Source organism: Branchiostoma floridae, chromosome 6 (assembly GCF_000003815.2).
Source record: "Branchiostoma floridae strain S238N-H82 chromosome 6, Bfl_VNyyK, whole genome shotgun sequence".
Classification (NCBI taxonomy): Eukaryota; Metazoa; Chordata; class Leptocardii; order Amphioxiformes; family Branchiostomatidae; genus Branchiostoma; species Branchiostoma floridae.
The window spans coordinates 24,759,957-24,780,853 of NC_049984.1; the positions used below are offsets into that span (position 1 = coordinate 24,759,957).

Below are 20,897 nucleotides of genomic sequence, written 5' to 3' on the forward strand. Positions count from 1 at the left end.
ACTGATCAGTATACTATTTTAAGGCAACTTTTTTTGGTAAACTTTTTTATATGCACGCTCGCATCAGTTTGTTGATTCCCTTAGTATGCCATCCATATAATCAAATAAACATGGCCTTATCTAATATTCTTCTTTCTTATCTTGTTCTATTTTTAAAGCATATGAGATGAAGCATATATGAGATGAAGCATATGTCGTAACAGCCTCATAAATACCTACGAGCGACGAGAGACATGCTCCGGTAATTCAAATAAAGGCGAAGCAATGAACCTCTTCAGAATAAATGGTACAAGGCGCGCTTACAATGGGTCTCTTGGGCAATACATGTAATAGTCAGGTTATGCTTCGGGGGTAGATTGCAAAGCAACGAACACGTATTTTCTCTCAACCTGATCACTTTTAACCCGCAAACAACCCCAAAGGGATCCGTTTGGACCCCAGGCGTATATTTGCGAAGTACCATTTGAACTATTTTAATCCCCAGGAAATTCCTGCCGTGGGTTTGCCAGTTTAAACATATATCTAAGGTAATCTCTCCTATATTTTTACGATGAAGGTCACAATAGTGTTTTGTTACAATACCGAAAAGTACAGAGGGAAAAGACTGTGTTGAGTCCTGGTGGGGCCCACAAAATTTGCAGTTTTCGAAACATAATTCTTTTTGGTTTTTCTCAATAGTTACATTCTCGGAAGAATAATCACTTCCATACTAACTTGTGTCTCACTTGCGTCGCACTTGCGTCACTGTGGGGTTTGAAAGATACCCAACGACTTTCAGAGATAAAGAACGAGTTTTGTTACTTTTTGCGTATTGTGTCGTCTTCTAAGTCATACTTTTACGTATTACGGAATGTCCTATAGAAAAAAAACAGTGACACAGCGAACGAACCCCGCAGTGACGCAAGCTTGCCGCAAGTGCAATGAGATTGCACCTTAAGTAGCAAAAATGCTTCCGAAGAAGTGTACAAAAATGATGTATTGAAAAAGACAAAAAGGCTCGTTAACGGTTTGGAATCCGCTTGGTTATTTTAGTTCTCAAAAAATGTTCGGGTGTCTGAAGGTCAAAGTAAGTGCTTTTGTCTTCGGCTTTGTCTATAGGCAATCCATATATAGCTTCTTCAATCGATTGTGCAAAATTGTTTTCCCCACTTCGAAGCCCACAGGCACAGAAAATTGCCTTTCGATCTTATCAGTAATACTGCGGTGTAGATGAACTGTAGTCTGAACAACATGCGCCCCCCCCCCCTCTTACAGCACGTAACGACCTTATTTAGAGCGCTGATGAAAACTGGCGGATGCCTTCTCACTAAAAAAAAATATAGTAGTGCGCGTATAAGTCTTAATTCATCATACTTAAGATGGTAGATCTACAATGTATCTTTCGTGTCATCATATCTACCAAGTAAAAACTACAGTTAATGAACTGTAAAACTGTATGGATCAGTGGAACATGAAGGCTTCGCGAAGTGCCGTCTTCATTTTGTCAAAGTTGCAGTAGAATTGTAAATACATTCTAATTCGCGGTGATGAGAAAATGGACTGTTTTCCGTGGTTTTTACTCGCAATATTTCAAAGTAATGTATCTGATGCAAGCAAATAACTTTCTAAACGCGAATTTAACTAGATATTGGTGATAATTATAACTTTGGATATTTCTGCATTCCCATAGATGGTCATACATGTATAAGATTCTATGCAGGTGCCGGATATCGTATATCTCATTTTATTCCTTATACTGATGTTTAAATTTTGCCCCTCTCCTTATGTGTTTAACATTTGGGCAAGTTCTGTATTGATCTTTCTTTGGCTCAGGTGAGGACATACATTGTGTGCATGGCGGCACACTGCCACATGTGTCCGGACATATCCGGGCGTTTCACGGCTATTTGTGCGGAAATACACGGGCCTTAGACACGTACTGGACATAAAAGTGGTTCGTTTCCGAGCATTTGTGGCTGTGTCAATGGCCCGTACAGGCAGTGTGTCCGGCTACACATGTCCCGTAAATTGCCAGAAATATAGGGGGTGCATGTGCAGGAGTTTCTTACCCGGAAAAATCGGTTTCCCATGCAGTACAGCTTGGTTATTTACCCAAACAAAAACAACGTCTTTGATTGAAAACTTTCAACCCAGTCCGAAAATTGCCAAAAATGTCAATGCAGAACTCACGTACGTACCAGAACGAGTGGTCACTTACTGTGAGGGGGTGGGCAATTACACAAATTGGGTACAAATTGAGATGCCCAGACAGTTTGCCTGAAATAGATTCAACTGCATGTGATGTGTGCCAAAGTCGGCGCGCTTTTAGGCAAATTTGCGCATTTGGTCCTTTTTTCAGTAATGCTGTAGGACTAGTTAGTATGATTATGCATTCTATGCCATTAGTCTCTACTAGACTGACTATGTTGGCTATCAAATGGGGAATAATTTACCAGCGAACTTTTGCTACCAGAAGAGTTGAAAAAACATGGACTGCGAGCGTGGACTCACTCCTATTTTTTTCCCCGATTTTTTCCCGAATTCTACGAGCCCCGCATCCCCGTAGGAGGACCTAGTGGAGGCTATTATGCCATAATCTTAGCCCTATTCATATCCACTACAACATATCATCCGTTCACTTTATATTTAGTCTACAAACATCAATTGCCCCCTGAAGAACGAACAAATATGCTGAAAGGCTTCGCTGCACAACCAATATGCGGGCAACGGAAGTGTGACTGTCAACTAAACAATATCTGAGGAATTCCACTTCATCATTATCATATCCCATAAGCTATATATACGAACAAGTGACAGGCTATTGAATTAGATTATGAAAAGGCGTGGGTACCGAATGATGGATATGTACAGCGTGTGGGTATAGGTCAGAAAAAAATCGATCGGACGACGATTCTGCGGCAATCACCCGTGCCTCGGTTATGATAATAACTTTATTGTACAACAAATGTTAAAGGTACAAGGTATGGCTTTTTTGTAACAGAGGCGATTTTCAGGTGAAAAACACGCGTAACCCTCTGGCCGATCTTCCATCGATACGCCCGAAGATCGTGGATAATGTGACAGGGGTATTAGGCCAACTGTTGACTCGAGTGTAAAGATAACATTCACGCTTGAATTTTCGTCCATTTCCTAGTAACCTATTCGACCCTACTGTTAACCGTGCAAAAGCAATGGAGAAAATATATGGCAAAAAAATATATCGTGAAACGGTTAGCAATGTTGCAGTATACAAAACTCATTATTTCAAAAAATGAAAGAAGATGTGAAAGAACAAAAGTGAAAAATCTATTCTTCCATACACTGTTTGCCATTTGTTCAGCCTTCCTGAGTGACCACTCAAAGCATCACTCAAGGTAATCAAAGTGGTCACTCAAAGCATCAGAGCCACGAGTGACCACTTAAATTTCATCATGAAGGAAGCTTGTCCGTTTTTTTTATTCGATTATTCGCACGCCCCAGTTTGGGGTTCCCAGGCGATGTCGTCCATATAACTGAATCAACATGGCGTTAAGGCCCCCTTCACACGGGAGCACGAATGAGCCGGAATGCCGTCAGAACGAAATTGTTTTTCTATTCCTGGCAGTTCCTGGCAAATCGTACTGTATTCCAAATATTCGTCCCCTTTATTTTGGCCAGCTCGAAAGTTTTTGACATGTCAAAAACCGTCGAGGTGCATTCGAAGTGGAGAAATATCTAATGGCATTCGAAGCGGATTCTTTGTGTATTCTAACTGCAGTCGGACCGCATTCTGTGGCATTCCAACATTATTCGAAACATTCTTATCTCATTCGATGGAGAACCGAAACGGCAAACCACTTTGAATCCTGCCCGAATTTGACCAAATGAGTATCTGGAATGCAGTGAGAATTTCTAGAATACACTACGAATTCCCAGGAATAGAATTTATAGAAAATAATTTTCATTCTGACGGCATTTGGGCTCATTCCTTCTCGTGTGAAGGGGATATAAGGTTCATTTTGGAATCCCCACCCGAATGGCCCCGAATGTGGTACGAAGTTTGCAAATACTTCATTCCGACTGGTTCTGCTTGATTCCTGCTAATTCGGTTTCAGTGTGAAGGCCCTATAAGGAAGGTAAAGGTTTCAAACAGACACCATAAACATTGATATAGTACGTAATGAGTGTTTTCTATGCACTGTCTTTCTTTTGGGGGCAGCTGTGCGACAAGAATGCTAATAGAATGCACCGACCGCTCAACGCTTTTATGTCTTTGTCTTGTATGACTTTGACATTAACATTGACATTAACTTTAGCATTCAACGACATTATCATCCTTCTTCTCATATTTCTTTGTTTTTAATTTACGGCATATATCTGTTAAATATGAAGTTGGTTTTTACGATTTATGGGAACCGGATCAATTGGTATGTAAAACAAAAGAATTGTGCTATTTCAATCGATAGTAAGTGCGAATCGATAGATATACATAAATATGAGCTTGAAACTTCATCTGTGTTGGTAGAAGTCATTCTTGAACTAGTTTAACTATAATATCCAACAAAAATAATATCTGTTCAATCAAAAATTTGATTCCAATTTTTGTGTTGGATACTACAGTTAAATTACTTCAAGAATATGTGTTTTTGAATATTCATTCAAGGCGATTCTAAAATCTGGGAATCGTCTTCCATAGTTTTCGCTGCCTGCAAGACATCACTTACCTGAAGACTTTCAAATCGATTCTAAAGTCTCGCAATACTTTTTACAGCATTGGTGATGGAGGAAAAAGCCCTAAAAATCTCGCCATCAATCTCAAGAAATCTCGGGCAAAGGACGCACCATCTTCGCGGGAGTGAGAAAACCATTTACCCGAAGGCCGTTGCCACAGAAAGCATCGCAGCGCCGAGCTCGTAATTCGTTGCGGTAGACAGTTTAAAATCCTCGGGGGATCTCGTTATCCAGCGACCGGCAGCTTTGGGGGTTAACTCCCTGTCATGTAGTGCCACATTATCCCTGATCTTAATGTCTCAAGGCATCAGTTAGATTGACATTGTAGAAAATCCTATTCAACAGGGCGTATCTTTAAATGGCGCGTGTCGCTTAGGTGGTTTTAGCTGTGTCATGTGTGTATAAGAGATAATGATTTTCACCTTGAAGACGAATTACGGGTTTTGTTGTTGTTTCTGTAGTAGGGTATGTATTTACAGAGAGGGGTTGCTAGGTCTTCCCCTTTAACGAGGAATCGGTCTCCAGGCTGCCAGTTGCTGCTAACATTGTAGAAAATCCTATTGTACAGGGCGTATCTTTAAACGGTGCGTGTTGCTTCGGCGGTTTTAGCTGTGTCAACATGTGTCTGTAAGAGATAATGATTTCATGGGGTTCACCTTGAAGTTCCAAGTGGCACATAGGGCACGAATTACAAGTTTTGATGCTGTTTTCGGTAGCAGGGTACATTTTTACAGAGAGAGGTTGCTAGGTCTTCGTCTTTAACGGGGCACCTCCTAGTGCACGGGACACCCATTTTGCGTCCTTTCCGAAAGACGTGTGCAGCCCCAGCCGACATGTCCTTCCCCTGATTTGAACCTGGAGCTGAATTGGGAGGGCTGCTACCAGTTGAGCTACAGGGACATCCCATTCCTCAATGATGCCAGAAGCATATCTAAGCTCCTTCAAGTAAGTGGATGAAAACTAAATACGTTATTTTCTGATGAATAGTGACTTTTAAAAAGACTGTAAACGATTGAGTCTTTTATGTTTTGTTTTGGGGTGCCACATGTGTTTTGTTTGTATCTGCCATGCCCTTCTTTTGTTGTTGTATTCTCATTTTTTCTTGAAATGAATGAACTTTGAGAAAGATTGAAAGAAAGCTCATTTAGCAGTACTCCCTTTCCACTTGAATTTGCATTGACAAATATTTCAGAGAATTTCATAGACAAAGAACGATTTTGTGGTGTGTTTTGTTGTTTTTAGTTGTATTTTTTTCATACTGAGGAAATGATTCCAATACAAAAATGAAGGCTGGCACAACTTAATGCAGTGCTGCCTAAGGATAGTGACTGCACGTTCAAGTTTCAAAACTATGAAACATTGCATGTGCCATGTAGAGGAACAACAGCTAACTGAGTACAACATGTGTGTCGGTGTATGTTGTGCATCACTTAAAAGAAATGTCAGACCCAGTTCAACTGTGCGAACATTTCATTGAAACGATACGGTTATTTAGAGCAAAATACAACAAAACTGATAGGGCCCAACAGGCGTAGCCCACGCACTGACATTTACACACAATAAGGAAGCATTCTGAAGTTCTCCCAGGACCCACCAACTACAGTACATAAGAGATCTAAGAGATTGATAGCTTGTATAGAAACATCCCAACTGTTCAGCTAACACAGCTGTATGTTCAATCCAGGGCTCTAGCCAGCTCGAATTTTTTTCCGTCAGCCAATCACCATTGTCGCGAAAACGCTATTCCAGGAGTTAGAAAGACTGAACTAAGGTCTACAAAGGTCTTAATGATTGAACTTCAATCATTAAGACCTTTGTAGACCCTACACTCAAACCTTACCCTTTGAAGTTTCCTTAGATAACACGACATGTTAAGGGTTAAGCTTAGTCCTCAAAACTTCAAATTCATATAGAAGCATTTAGAGATCTAGGTTCTGTAATGTATACTAAGATAAAACACTTCATTGAACTCTTTGTGGCTGTTCGCTGGGGAGTGCCTAGTGGCACAGCGGGTATAGATTTAAGTAAAGTTCTCAACGTCTATTTGGATCTAAGCCTTCAGAGATCTAAGCTCTACACCATGTATACTAAAATGAAATACTTAATTGAAGATTGAACATTAAAGACTTCAACTGAGATGCCCTGTCCAGGATCAAAAACGTGGGCTCTCATGTTATCAACTAATTGGAACCAGATGCTCAACTGTGATGCTGCTACGAGTGGAGCTACAGGGACATGCGTGCGTCAATTGTAAGTTCAATCCTCAAAGCCCTTCATACATCTAAGCTCTATGGAGTCCAGTATGAGATTTTGACAGACTTCATTGATCTTTTGTTGTTGTCGCCCACCTTCTAGTGCCTAGTGGTACATAGTTCAGCAGGTTTCCTTACTGTTTCAGTAGCAGTGTATATCTTACAGGGAGGGTTGCTAGCTAGCTATTCCCCTTGAACGTACTCAAGGCACCTTCTCGAATAGGGGAACTCATTTACGTCTTGTTTGAAAGACCCCAACCGAGTTATTGGGACATTAAGCTCAGCTGTGAGGCTGCTACCAGGTGATCCACGGGGACATATTACCTCCCACATGCGGCGATCAGAATAATCAAATGTCTGTGCCTTTAGAGATCTATGCCCTATTAAAGATCCGATATGAAAGGCTTGATTGGTCTCGTGGCTTGGTAGTTAATGTCAGACTTTGAGAGAAACACCACACCAAGGGTACAGGCTTTATATAATAAAGGCCAGCGGGCGCAATCCACGCATTTTAAAGACTTCATTGACCTCCTTGCTCGGTAGTAATTCCCTCACAAGCAATCAATGACTTGAAAACGTCTGACCCCAACATCTCGATTAACAGAATTAAGACAATAAAAGCTCTATGTCCTAGATAAAAGAGTTCTGCTCGACATTACTTGATTCCATATTCCGCCCACCTTGTTCATTTGCAAGACGCGACTGAAAAAGCCTTACATGTTTTCACCGCTCAAAAAAGACACTCTCATATTTAAGGAAATCTACAGGATGTTTTTTGAAGAAAAAACATTTAAATTCATTAAAGGATTTTAGAAACTAGGAGGTTTCTGGTCTGTATTCGAGGATACGATATCAAAATGGCCACTTATCTTTCTAGAGCATAAAAGCAATTCTATTTGTTAAAAGTACAGCTCGGAAATTGCTTTCGATGTCGATGATAGTTGTTTGAGATAAGGGGTCTAATGTTTCGTGTGGTAGAATAGAAAAATAGTAGAATATATTGCAACAGAATAAAATTGAATTTGATGCATAATAAAGTGAAATAAAATAAAATAGAATAAAGTAAAATAAAATAGAATTCTATATCACAGTATAGAATGTGTAGAATCATATGAATTGGAATGCAAAAAAAGAATTTGATAGTCAAGAGTAGAATAGAAAGATAGAAAGTACAGAGAGAGTAGAGGAGAGTGGAATAGAATAGAATAGAATAGAATAGAATAGAATAGAATAGAATAGAATAGAATAGAATAGAATAGAATAGAATAGAATAGAATAGTACAGAATGAGACTGACCTGTGCACGGCGATGAGCAGTAGCGAGTTGGTGGACACGTACAGAGACGCCATCCGCAGGTAGTTGATGACCGCACAGATGGTGTCCCCATAGAACCACGGCCTCTCGGCGCGAACCACGTAGTAGTCGATGATGAAGGGGACACATACGACTGACACGATGAAGTCCGAGAAGGCGAGGTTTGCGATGAGGGCGTTGGTGACTGTGCGCATCTTCTTGTACATGATGATGGTTGCCATGAGGAGGATGTTCCCGATGCCGCATGTCACGATAGTCGCGACGTAGATCGTGCCGACGAAGATGCTTGCCGCGAGGGAGTCCCCCCGGTTGTAGGCAAGATAGTCTTCGCTGATCTTGTAGCTACAGTTGTCTTCGCCGGTCTTGCCGTCTATGACGACGGCGGGCCCGTAGTCGCCGTACGTGTCCCAGATCTCGCTGATGGTGAGGTTTGTCTTCGCCGCATCAACCATGCTGACAGTGTGGTGCTTACACCGGCTGAGACCTCTTCTGGTACGGAGAGGCTGGAGGATATGCTAATATGCCAGGAAGTTGCCGAGCGCGGCGAGATCCAATCAAAATCGAAGAGGAGGCAGATTTGTATTCTCTACTGACGTTATTGACAGTTCCTTAGACGTCTCCCACACGCCTTGGTGATCTGCAAATCGGGAAGGATTTATAGGATTCCTGTTAGCGTCAGACAGTTGTTTCCACAAAGTATATATAATATGCCTGGCTGCGTATGGGCATTGCTACCAGCATTACAAGTGACCTTTTTTTTACGATAGCCTACGCAAGTAGGTATAACCTTTGGTCAAAAAATTTCCCTTTTTCACTAGAGGCTTGACTGGGCGACCAGAAATTTGACAGATCGCTCAACGAATTTCATGGATAGAAAGCATTTTTGATACATTCTGTGTGCTTTGCTGTCTTTCCAATTCTATACCATGCACCATACTCTAGATATGATTTCAAGGTTCACAACAGTCAGATTAAAGTCACGAAACAATCACTCTGAGGGCACCCTCTAGTGGAAAGGGATATCATTATACCCGTACAACACTAGTAAGCTTAGATTGAGGGCGAAATAGAGATGCCCCAAATCAAATTTTGTACATCGACTGGTTTTCAACACAGGTACCGCTACCATGTTATTACTTATACCAATATGAGAATGGATGAGTGAAGACCTAGTTATTATATACATATACCCACGGGTTTAAGTACAGGTTACAACAAAGGTGAAGTGCAGATGCATGTATAAAATGTAAAGCTACAACAATAGTTATAGTATAGATTATATATCAACTAAGGGAATCCAACTTTCTTCTTCGAGATGGTGGAAATGTAAGTCTTAGAGGAGTTATCAAACTCGCTATAAATTTAGATTTGGCTATATAACGTATATGTATGGAATAGTGAAGAAGAGATTACAATTGAGAACAAGATTTTGCATTGCGGCCCAAACTGGCTGAATTATGCAACACATTCACAAATATATAAAAGACTTCTCAATATTCTGTTAACATCAGCTGTTGATGTCACATATTAAAAAAAAAAGATCTGCATAGACAATAAAATTGCAGAGTTCTAATGTCATTTGTGTCACAGTATTTACTAGTCACGGTAGTAGATTTTTTTTATTCTTTGAGTTCTTTGAGTTAAGTTTGAAACGACAGTCCGTTGACTTGATATCATTATATACTAGTACCATGTGCTTGCAAACAACGGATATAGCTTGGGCTTCTTGTGGATAAAGGTGAACTTAAGTTACCCACTTGACGTCTTTTGAGGCCTTTGAAAAGTGAGTCTAGCTAGTGGTTACTGTATGTACCATACTATCCATCTTTTGTTTCGACTTGTTCTTGCCAACTTTCAACCACAATCTCAGATAAAAAATCTGAGAATAACTACGCCAGACTTAGTATGTCTACTGACCACACACTGACTGTCGCCAGACTCCCACTGACAGTACTGGTCTGGTAGACTGATCAATCACACTTACTGTGTATCAAGTAGGTATAGTTTTTTCTTCCTTGAAAAAGACTGATAACCAACAGGGATCGAGCATCAAGTTCTTCCGCTTCTCTAGCAAAAATCTGGTCGTGTTAGCTTTCAAGGGGTACTAAAATCCAGACTATATATATGTATATATATATATAGAGAGAGAGAGAGAGAGAGACAAAAGAGTGCTATTTTTCAATAAATTGTGTATCATAATTATGATAATTATCTACATAATTAACCAAATCTTTGAAGACTTTCACTTGAAATGACACTCATTGTACTCATGAAGATCCTACTCATGCATTTCCAATACGTATATACGTATAGATACTGATCGATCGTAAATATTTTCGGCATTAATAAGGGGCGATAAGTACACCATGAAGGCCAATAATTCTTCAAAAGATATCAAATACATAACAAGACAAGTATTCTCTTGTCACCCCTTAAATTACCTATCTCTGTACGGTCTAGTCAAAGACATTGTTTTTAGGCAGAATACTTGGAGATTTTCATAGGATACTGAATGATTTAACGCTAATGTGAAGTTGACTTACTTTTTTTGACTTCCTAAAGTTACTCTATATCGTCAACTAACATTCTTTTCTGGGGTTTTGGACTCTTTTGACTCTTTTTTTTTCTCACATTTTATTCACAAGTTATAAATAACATTCAAAGATAATCACTTAAAACTAAACACAATCATTATAGAATATTTACACGAGCATTCCCTTACCATATTTTACACACTAGTGTCTTACTATTTACTCCATCATCTAGACATATGCAGTACTATATACTATAACACATTTACATATTGTTGCAGGGGCCATTCCCACTGGCTTTTTTGGCTAGGGTTTGCTCCCTAGGACTTTTTTTACAGGGGTGTTTTATCCCCCCTGGATTTTTTGTGCTAGGGTTTCTTCCCTATGACTTCTGTGCAGGGGTGTCATCCCTGGGTTTCTGTGCAGGGTTTTCCTTCCCTGGTTTCAATTTTACACATTTCACAAATTTACAGAAATATTACTCAAACATTCCCATTTGCAACAAAAAGACAAGTATAAAAATACAAGACAAGAAATCACAAGTATAAACACATCACATATACATAAAGATACCACAATCTAAGTACTAACAAACTCACAAAAACATCAGAACTTGCAATGACAATGTTTACATATACAATATTAAACTTACACATACCAACCTAAACATAAAAGCATTAAATACAACATACAAACATCAAAAAGCTCATTCACCTACATGATCAACCGTGGATTTCTGTGCAGTGTTTTGCGGGTTTCAATTTTACACATATCAGAAATTAACATAAATATTACTCAAACATTCCCATAATTGCAACAAAATCAAAAGATTCTAAAATACCAGACAAGAAATCACAAATAAAAACACATCAAATATACATAGAGATACTACAATCTCAGCATTATCAATCTCACAAAAACATCAGAACGTGCAATGTTTACATATACAATATTAGGCTGAAACATAAAAACCTAGAACATAAGAACATTAAACACCACATAAAAACATCAAAAAGCTCTTGTACATACATGAACATCACATCAGTATTACAGACACAAATAGATAAATAAATAAAGACATTCTTATATCAAGCATACAATTTCCAAAACACAAACCTTAGAAATTACAAAAGCTAAAGGTTACACAATAAGACATGATCACCCTTATAAAACAATAGAGCAAACAAGAAGACTGCAGCCATCACTCATCCATTTGACTCTTTTTGGTAAAATTATCATCCGTAAAGCTTGTAGCAACAGACGCCATTCCTCTTGTAGCACAGACGAATCCCCACAGTGTTATGATTGATATGTTTTTCTCTCCATGCCCTATCTTTGCAATCGCCATTTAATGCGTGTAGACAGAACTGTATTTGGCGATCTAGACGATGCGCATGGATACATATTATCCGTATGTTTCTGCCTTTTTCATTGATTAAAGATGTGAAAGATTTGATTTTCGGTCCAGTTTTTTTTCGCAGGGTAGCCACCGTAAGTAGCGCTATAGACGAAGACTGGATTTTTGTGTGTGTCGTAGCCATTGTTCAAAAGGGAACTATTTATGGCTAACATGGTTGGATAGTTGGTGAGTTTGCCTTTGTTAGAAGCAGACCAGAAGAAATAATGCTGCTTGTCGGAGATCCGGTACCAGCTAAGTTGATTCTGTCAGTCTCAGACAGTTGTTACTCCGGGACGGAGTGCAATTAGCCTCCTACGGAGCATTGTAATTGGATGACGTAACAACTGTCCGCATCTGTATCTTAATGTTCCCTTTGCTGCATTCATAATATTATGTTTGGCTGCTTTGGCAAGTCATCTGCTCGTATTTCCTTGATGATGCACTTTTTTCACGGTAGCTTTTTGTATAAGTAATGCAATAATTTCCAAAATCACAAACGCTTTCAGTATCGTACCAGGTGGTTTGGGCAAAATATCTCTAGGCAGAAGTTGGGCTATGTCTGGCGGCAACTTGATTCAAGCTGATGCTCCAGCTGAAACTCCAACCATCATTTACAGCATTGATTACCATGCTGCATTGGTTACCATACATACAAGTACCATCCATAGTTTTCTGATAAACTACCTGTATATGAATGGAAACAATAGTTTAATACAAAATAGGATATGGATCATAAGCGCTAATCGAAAGGGGGGGGGGGGCAATTACTGATATAGACGAACATATAGACGAACAGCTGACGCTGTAAGTTAGAGTTTATTATTGGAAACCATCTGGTATTTGGGCGGGTAGACATTTATTGGGATTGAGTTATGCAGAAACCATTATTGCGCAACAATTGCACAAGGCACAAAGCATGGCATCTACATAAAATGATAGCATTTTACTACAGTTTTATATGTTTAATCTACATAAGGGTGAAAATGGTGTTTTACAATAATCGGAGAAATTTCTACATTCTTTGATGTAGTTCCCCCTGTATACTATACGGGGGTTGTCACATGTCATGATGTATTTAAATTTACTATGTAGGTCCATTGAGGTAAATCCCAGTAAGTATGATGACAGACTTGCTTACCGTAAATTAGTATAACAGAATATTTGGGGCAGACTATGAATAAGTGAGAGTCGTAACATAAGTTGCCCTGGTAAGCTATCAGTGTTACAAATACAATTTATGCTTTCCTCCTGCTTGTCCTTATTTGCCGATATGTAGTCCATGGGCCTATCAATGTAATCGGCTCAGTATATATAGTCGTTGTAGCTGATTCGGCCCAACGTACAGATGTGATTAACATTCTTATCATTATCCCATTTGATAAGAAAAAAACTAACGCATCACAGCCCAATGTTAAAACCATAATTACGTCACAAAGTATGTGGACTGCGGCCTCTTGCTCTTTTTTTTCTTTCTAAATTTTGCTTTTACAAGGACAAGGTGGCACTGCACTCAAGTAGTTAGTACCTTACTTCTTTTTCCTCCATAAACGTGTCCAACTTCATCTGGTTGAAGACTCTCCATGGACACAGGTTGGGACGAGGGTCTTTTGGTTGAAGACATGGTGGACCACCATGTCTTCAACCAAAAGACCCATTGGTGGTACCTTTTTGTTTGTTTGTGTGGGTGGGGGGTGAGAGACGAGGAGCCTAGGGCAGGAGCGCTACTCTCTTTCCGCCATCTTGTAGGTGGGTGGGCGGCGGTGGGTGGACGAACTTCAGCGGTTCGACAGAAGGTGAAGGTTACGTTATCTAATAGCTTTATGGGGCCTGTTTTACGAGGTCAGAAGGGTCAGTGGGTTGTTATCCACTGTGTCTACTAAACGGTATTGGAGGGCGGAGCCCATCATTCTCTTTCCAATGCATTTAAACTCTCCAACCGAACTCAGGTACCCATTTTACATGTGCTCATTTGTACACCTGGCTGCTCTAAAAAGTCAATTAAGTACCTTAATACGTATAAGACCGATAGCAAGTCAGGATTTGAACCCAGGACCCCTGGTTTCTAGGTTACTCTACAGTTACGCTGCCCGCGGGCTCCGTCAGTGGTTTCCGTGAACTTCTACTGATTACAACATCCTCTAGTCAGGCACTGGTATTCTTACGTCTCAAATTTCCTGATGAGCCATTGTGTTGATATCTGTTGTGTCATGCAAACACGCAAATATATGAAATACAGTACCAGAACAAACATTAAATGTAACAAATAACAATCTGCAGGGCTCGAAATACCACCTGCATGTGCAGGTTAGTGCAGGGAAAATTGGAACTATGCAGGTATTTCTGGTGTCTACCTGCATTGGTCCATGTACTGAGTTTTACACATGAATTCCATATAGTACTAGGTGTATATGGATTGTTATTAGCTGCATTGACTGTTACCAACTATAGCGTATTTAGAAAATAGCAATGGTTTCTGGACAATTTTAGTATGTGCCATCCTTCCTAAATTCAGAGTGATGCAGGTAAATTTTGTCTGGTGCAGGTGATTTTCGATGTTACCAGCAGCAGTGCAGGTATGGAGAAAAGTATATCGAGCCGTGCAATGGCTATCAACATTAACAGAGAACATTCATTTACTACTATCCACTCATCCACAAACAGAAATCTCAGATCTATTTTTGACAATTGCAAACCCGGCTGTTACAGACCATAAACACATTCTAGTACTTAGTTTTTAGAGCACTTTACACAAATCTTCGCTTTAATTTTGACTCTAGATGGAAATAGAATGGCAAGTCCGGCTGTTACAGACCATAAACACATTCTAGTACCTAGTTTAAGACCACTTAGTGTACACAAACCTCAAATTCAATCTTGAATCCACGAGGCAAGTGTGTTACAAGTCCAACTGTTACAGCACTTCACACAAATCCCCGATTCAATTTAGACTCAGAGAGGAAAGACAATCGTACGTCCCACTGTTACCGACCGTAACCACAATCAATCGATTTTTAAGAGCACTTACACAAATCTCAAAATCAGTCTTGAATCCGCGTGGCAAGAATATTGCAAGTACAACTGTTACAGACCAAACCATATTCAAGTACCTACTTTCAAATGGGCCTTACATAAATCCCCGATCTAATTTTGACTCAGAGTCGGAAGAGAATTGCACGTCCGGCTGTTACATAACCACATTCAAACACCTGATTTTTAAGAGCACTTACTCAAACCTCAAAATCAGTCTTCAATCTTCAATGAGAAAAAAAGGAATTGCAAGTCCAACTTCTAAACACCACATCACATTCAAGTACCTGATTTTAACCTCAAATCAGTCTTGAATCCGCTTGGCAAAAATATTGCAAGTACAACTGTTACAGACCACACCTGTAACAGTTCAAATACCTGATTTTAAGAGCACCTTACTCAAATTTCCGATTTAATTTTGACTCAGAGAGGAAAAAATAAGTCCGGCTGTTACCGACCATAAGCACAATCAATTAATTTTTAAGAGCACTTACTCAAACCTCAAAAACAGTCTTCAATCTTCACCGAGAAAAGAGAATTGCAAGTCCAACTTTTACAGACCACGTCACATTCAAGTAACTGATTTTAAGAGCACCGTACACAAATTTCAGATTTAATTTTGACTCAAAAAGGAAATGTAATTGCGAGTCCGGCTGTTACCGACCGTAACAACAATCAATTAATTTTTAAGAGCACTTACTCAAACCTCAAAATCAGTCTTCAATCTTTAACGAGAAAAAAAGAATTGCAAGTCCAACTTTTACAGATCAAATCACATTCAAGTACCTGGTTTTAAGAGGACATTACACAAATTTCCGATTTAATTTTGACTCAGAGAGGAAATATAATAGCTAGTCCAGCTGTTACCGACCATCGACACATTCAAGCACCTGATCTTTAAGAGCATTTAGTGTACACAAACCTCAAATTTAGCCTTAAAGCTGTGAGGCAAGAGTATAACAAATCCGGCTGTTACCGACCATATTCAAGCACCTGGTTTTTTAAGGGCACACAAATCTCAAATTCAATCTTGAATCAGCAACAAAAGATATGAGCGAGTCAGGCTGTTACGGACCATAACCACATTCAAGTACCTGTCTTTAACAGCACGTTACACAAAACAACAACTGCCAGTACCTCAAAAGGCTATGGAACTACCTTTACCTGCTGCCAGTCCTGCTGTGATATTTTCAAGTTTAGTGCAACATTGTGCTTGCCTTGAAGCACATTAAAAACCTAATGCACATGAATAAAGCTTAATTCTAAGCATCATTAATTCGAAATAGGCAAGACTCCCCTTGCTACTTTCTCTGTCGTATCACTCATCACACCTGGACAATGTGAACGATTCAAAAGGCTATGGGGCTAACTTTACCTTCTGCCTGTCCTTTATATATGGTATTGTTAAGATGGCTTACTACGTTGTGGTAGATTGTGGAAGCAGAGAGATGCAGTCCGCCTTCCAATACCGTAACTGAGACACAGTGGATAACAACAACTGCCAGTACGACCTGAAAAGGCTATGGGCCTACCTTTACCTGATGCATATCAATGAAGACCCATTCATTAGAAATTGGCAATGCTCCCTACCGTAGCTCCCCTGCAGCTGTTGCATCACTCATCAAACCTGGTCAATGAGAACGATTCCCCGGACCAACAACTTCAGATGCTACACCAGATTCATTGTCAACTAGAGTTCCACGACCCCATACCTTCGCCAAATGATTCTACCCTTCTAACTGCTGTATTGATTCTGTTTGTCATTGATTATGCAAATTAAGTATTCATTTAAATAAATTATATTAGTTGGTCATCTCCTTTACCAAACAACAGGCGTACACAATCTATGTTAAGAAATAAGGCTTAATCGCATTTTCTGATAATTTATGCAAATGAGGACCTCATTTGCATAATCAATGTTTGACGATGTTCACCTGTACATAACTTTCAAATGCTACAAGTACGAAAGTTCCTGTTACCACAATGACATTATAGCATTTTCTCATTGATAATGCAAATTAGGTCTTTATTTTGCATAATAAATATATGTAAATATTTTTTTCTCATTTCCAAATGCCACATGTTGCAATGGTCCTATAATTGAACTGAGCCTGTTAAGGCAATTTTCTAATTAGTTATGCAAATTATGTTCTAATTTGCATATTTAATATGTAATTATATGAAGCATCACTTCAGCTATCTACATACAAAAAATCATGACAATCCGTCAATCCCTTCTTGAGTTATTCCCTTTCAAAGTCTGAAACTAAACCTGCCCTGCAGTTACAAAACAAGCCGCTAGGGTGCCCAAATCTATACTACTTACTCTCGGTCCCACAAGCTATCTGCCACTTAAAAATCACGACCACAGCATATCCAGAACCTGAGATATCAAACCCGAAAGTTCCGCTGCAGTACCGTAACAAGCCCCTAGGGGGGCCAAAATCTAATCGTTTCCAGGTCTTATCAAGATCTACCCACATACCAAATATCAATACAATCCATCCAGTCGTTCTCCAGTTATGCCGGTGTTCTACACACATACATACATACAAACACACGCTACCCAAAATATAACCTTCTTGGCGAAGGTAATAAAGTTTGAACGTATTACATGAAATAGCCACTTTCAAATTCCTCCTGGAGTTATTACCAGAATAATCTCATTCAGATCTTATGGCATGATTTTGCACCCTATCCGATCAATTTTCTATGATACCTCGGAATCATATCTTCTATACTGCTGGGTATTAGATTTAGAACATAGCACAACGACAGAGGAAATTACGTTTGAATTTCGACCGTTACTTGAGATCGATAAACGCCTTATTTGGAAAAAAACGTTCTTTCTTATCTTTCAACGGGTTGCGTCGATGAATGTCAGGCATCCAGGCGATAAACAATGCCAATTAGTAATTACTCAAGCAAGTGGGTATGGTTTTGAAAACTGTCAGATATTTCAGGCAGCATCCATTACCTTGATTCGGTGACACAAAAACGTCTAACTGAAATGTCTGGCCGTTTCGAGCATCATATCAATATGCTTGAGTAGCCGGCTTTTTCATCTGAACGGGTTAGCCTATGACCAACCCCTTCTATTCTTCGCCGCACGAAACACACCTTTTCACCCTCTCAGACGTTATATTCTGATTTATTGCCACAGTTACAGTTGTAGGGGCTTCGTATTTCCCAATGGGGAGAAGTTACCTAGACCAATGGTCATCCCGGGTCCATCCGTTCATCTTTCTGTCACAAATGCTTGCTATTAAGGTGTACTCTCGCTGCACTTGCGTCACCGCAAGGTTCGAAAGATACTTAATGAATTTAAGAGAACAAATTTTCTTACTTTTTGAGTATTTTGCCGTCTTTTAAGTCATACTTTTACATATTACGTAATATTCAAATTAATAAAAAGAAAAGAAAATAACAGTGACGCAGTGAATGGACCCCTCTGTAACGCAAGCTTGACGCAAGTGCAGTGAGAGTGCACCTTTACGTAATATGATAGTTATGTTTCCTTTCAGGAAGGGGAAACATATTATTTTTGCTACGTTTCTTCCTCTCCCTCTTCTTCCGATCCAAACAAATAAGGCCAATGACCTGGATCAGCCGGCTGTCACGATAGTTACTGGTGAAGAAGCAGACACCCTGTGGTGTTCGGTAACACCATGTAGCAAGTGGCAGGACAGAGCTGGAGGGCTGGTCACCGCACGTAGTTCATTGTAAGCCTACGTCTCTTGGTTTTTCCAAGACAGGACTTATGAACCAGTTGGTATCGTTAGCGGTTCATAACTTTGACTCTTAAAGCCCCCTTTGCAAATCAAGAATTTAGCTCGGCCGAGGTGTGAGCGAGCTCTAAATTACGAGGAGGCATGACCCTGATGCCTACGAGCATTATTCGCAGCAGGATCTTCAAGTTCAGCGTCATACCTCCTTGTGTAGTTAGAGCTCGTTGACTTCTCGGCCGAGCTAAATTCTTGATTTGTAAAGGGGGCTTAATCATGGCCTGTCGTCTTGGATCTTCGTTTCATTAGTGTGCGCTCTGAAATACGCACCTGTCCTCATTCTATCACCATCATTTTAACTATCGTCGCCATCTCTGCCAACTCAAGCCGTTTTCTATCGATCGCATCTACTTCAGTATGTTATTTGTGAATGCTGGGATTGCACTTTGCTGTTCGTCCCAACAGAGGCGATATGTGAAATTTCTTTAAGTTAGATTCTTTACTTTTATTCCCCAGCGAGGGCTAATTGCAATTGCAAAGGATCAAACTGATACAATAACGTACAGAGCTTATTTGATGTTTCTACTTAACAAAAGTTAGCTTTATCCGCAGGGTAGCCTATATCTGCTAGGGTATTTATTAGGGACATCAAATCGACAGATTGACAAATTGTAGTATTTTCAAGATATTGCAATTTGAAACCATAAAGTTTTGCAATTGATGCATGGGCACTTTAGTATAGAGAAACTATACTAAGAAATATATATATACTTGCAAATGTACAAAGCACTGTAAAGGGTCTCATGTGGCATCATACCTGGCTTCCTTTCGTTATACCATCCACTGTCTTTCGTTGCCGTTCCTTGTAATTGCACTCAACTTTCAGGTTTGTTCTATCATTCCATCTGTTCTTATCAGCCGTCTAAATCCATCTCTCCACAGCATTCGCCATCCCACGTTAACCGCCGTCACATTTGGGAAAAAAGGGAACCCTCTGGGTAGTTTACGGACTGTTTTACTGCACTTTATACCGCTATACGTAGCGGGCTATTTTGGGGCACGGCTGGGCCAATAGAGCCGAACACTGCGACAAAAAGCACCGTGATCTAATCGTGAAGACACCGAGAGGTACCCCCGCGGTATCCGGCAGTCCACCGACACAAGTTTGTGTCTTCGGGGCCAGACCTTGTCTCCCTTGGTGCACCAGTGCAAATCTTTATCAACCCAGGACACGGCGACAAAAAGCGCCGTGATCTAATCGTGAAGACACCGAAACGTACCCCCGCGGTATCCGGCAGTCCACCGGGACAAGTTTGTGACTTCGTGGCCATGCCTTGGCACCCGCGGGGCACCGGACGTACCAGTGCAAATCTTTATCACTCGGCAACAAAAAGCGCCGTGATCTAATCGTGAAAACACCGAGAGGTACCCTCACGGTATCCGGCAGTCCACCGGGACAAGTTTGTGACTTCGGGACCAGACCTTGGCACCCGCGCGGAGCACCAGTGCAAATCTTCATCGGACCCGGCGACAAAAAGCGCCGTGATCTAATCGTGAAGACACCGAGAGGTACCCTCACGGTATCCGGCAGTCCACCGGGACAAGTTTGTGACTTCGGGACCAGACCTTGGCACCCGCGCGGAGCACCAGTGCAAATCTTCATCGGACCCGGCGACAAAAAGCGCCGTGATCTCATCGTGTAAACGCCGAGAGGTATCCAAGCGGTATCCGGCAGTCCACCGGGACAAGTTTGTGGCTTCGGGGCTAGCCCTTGTCTCTCTTGGTGCACCAGTGCAAATCTTTATCAACCCAGGACTCGGCGACAAACAACGCCGTGATGTATTCGTAAGGAAACCGAGAGGTTTCCCAGCGGTATCCAGTAGTCCACCAGGACAAGTTTGTGACTTCGGGGCCATGCATTGGCACCCGCGCGGGGGCACCATGCAAATCTTTATCCACC

General features: G+C 40.5%; 1 protein-coding gene across 1 annotated transcript in view; it reads right to left on the reverse strand.

Annotated features, from left to right (window-relative positions):
- The window catches only part of LOC118418394 (prokineticin receptor 2-like), a 57,345-nt gene that overhangs the window by 16,079 nt on the left and 20,369 nt on the right, over nt 1-20,897 (reverse strand). Inside the window, exon 2 of the mRNA XM_035824272.1 lies at nt 8,238-8,892. Within this exon, the coding sequence (XP_035680165.1) occupies nt 8,238-8,707 (470 nt within the window). The 5' untranslated portion in view covers nt 8,708-8,892. The remainder of the gene's footprint in view (nt 1-8,237; nt 8,893-20,897) is intronic.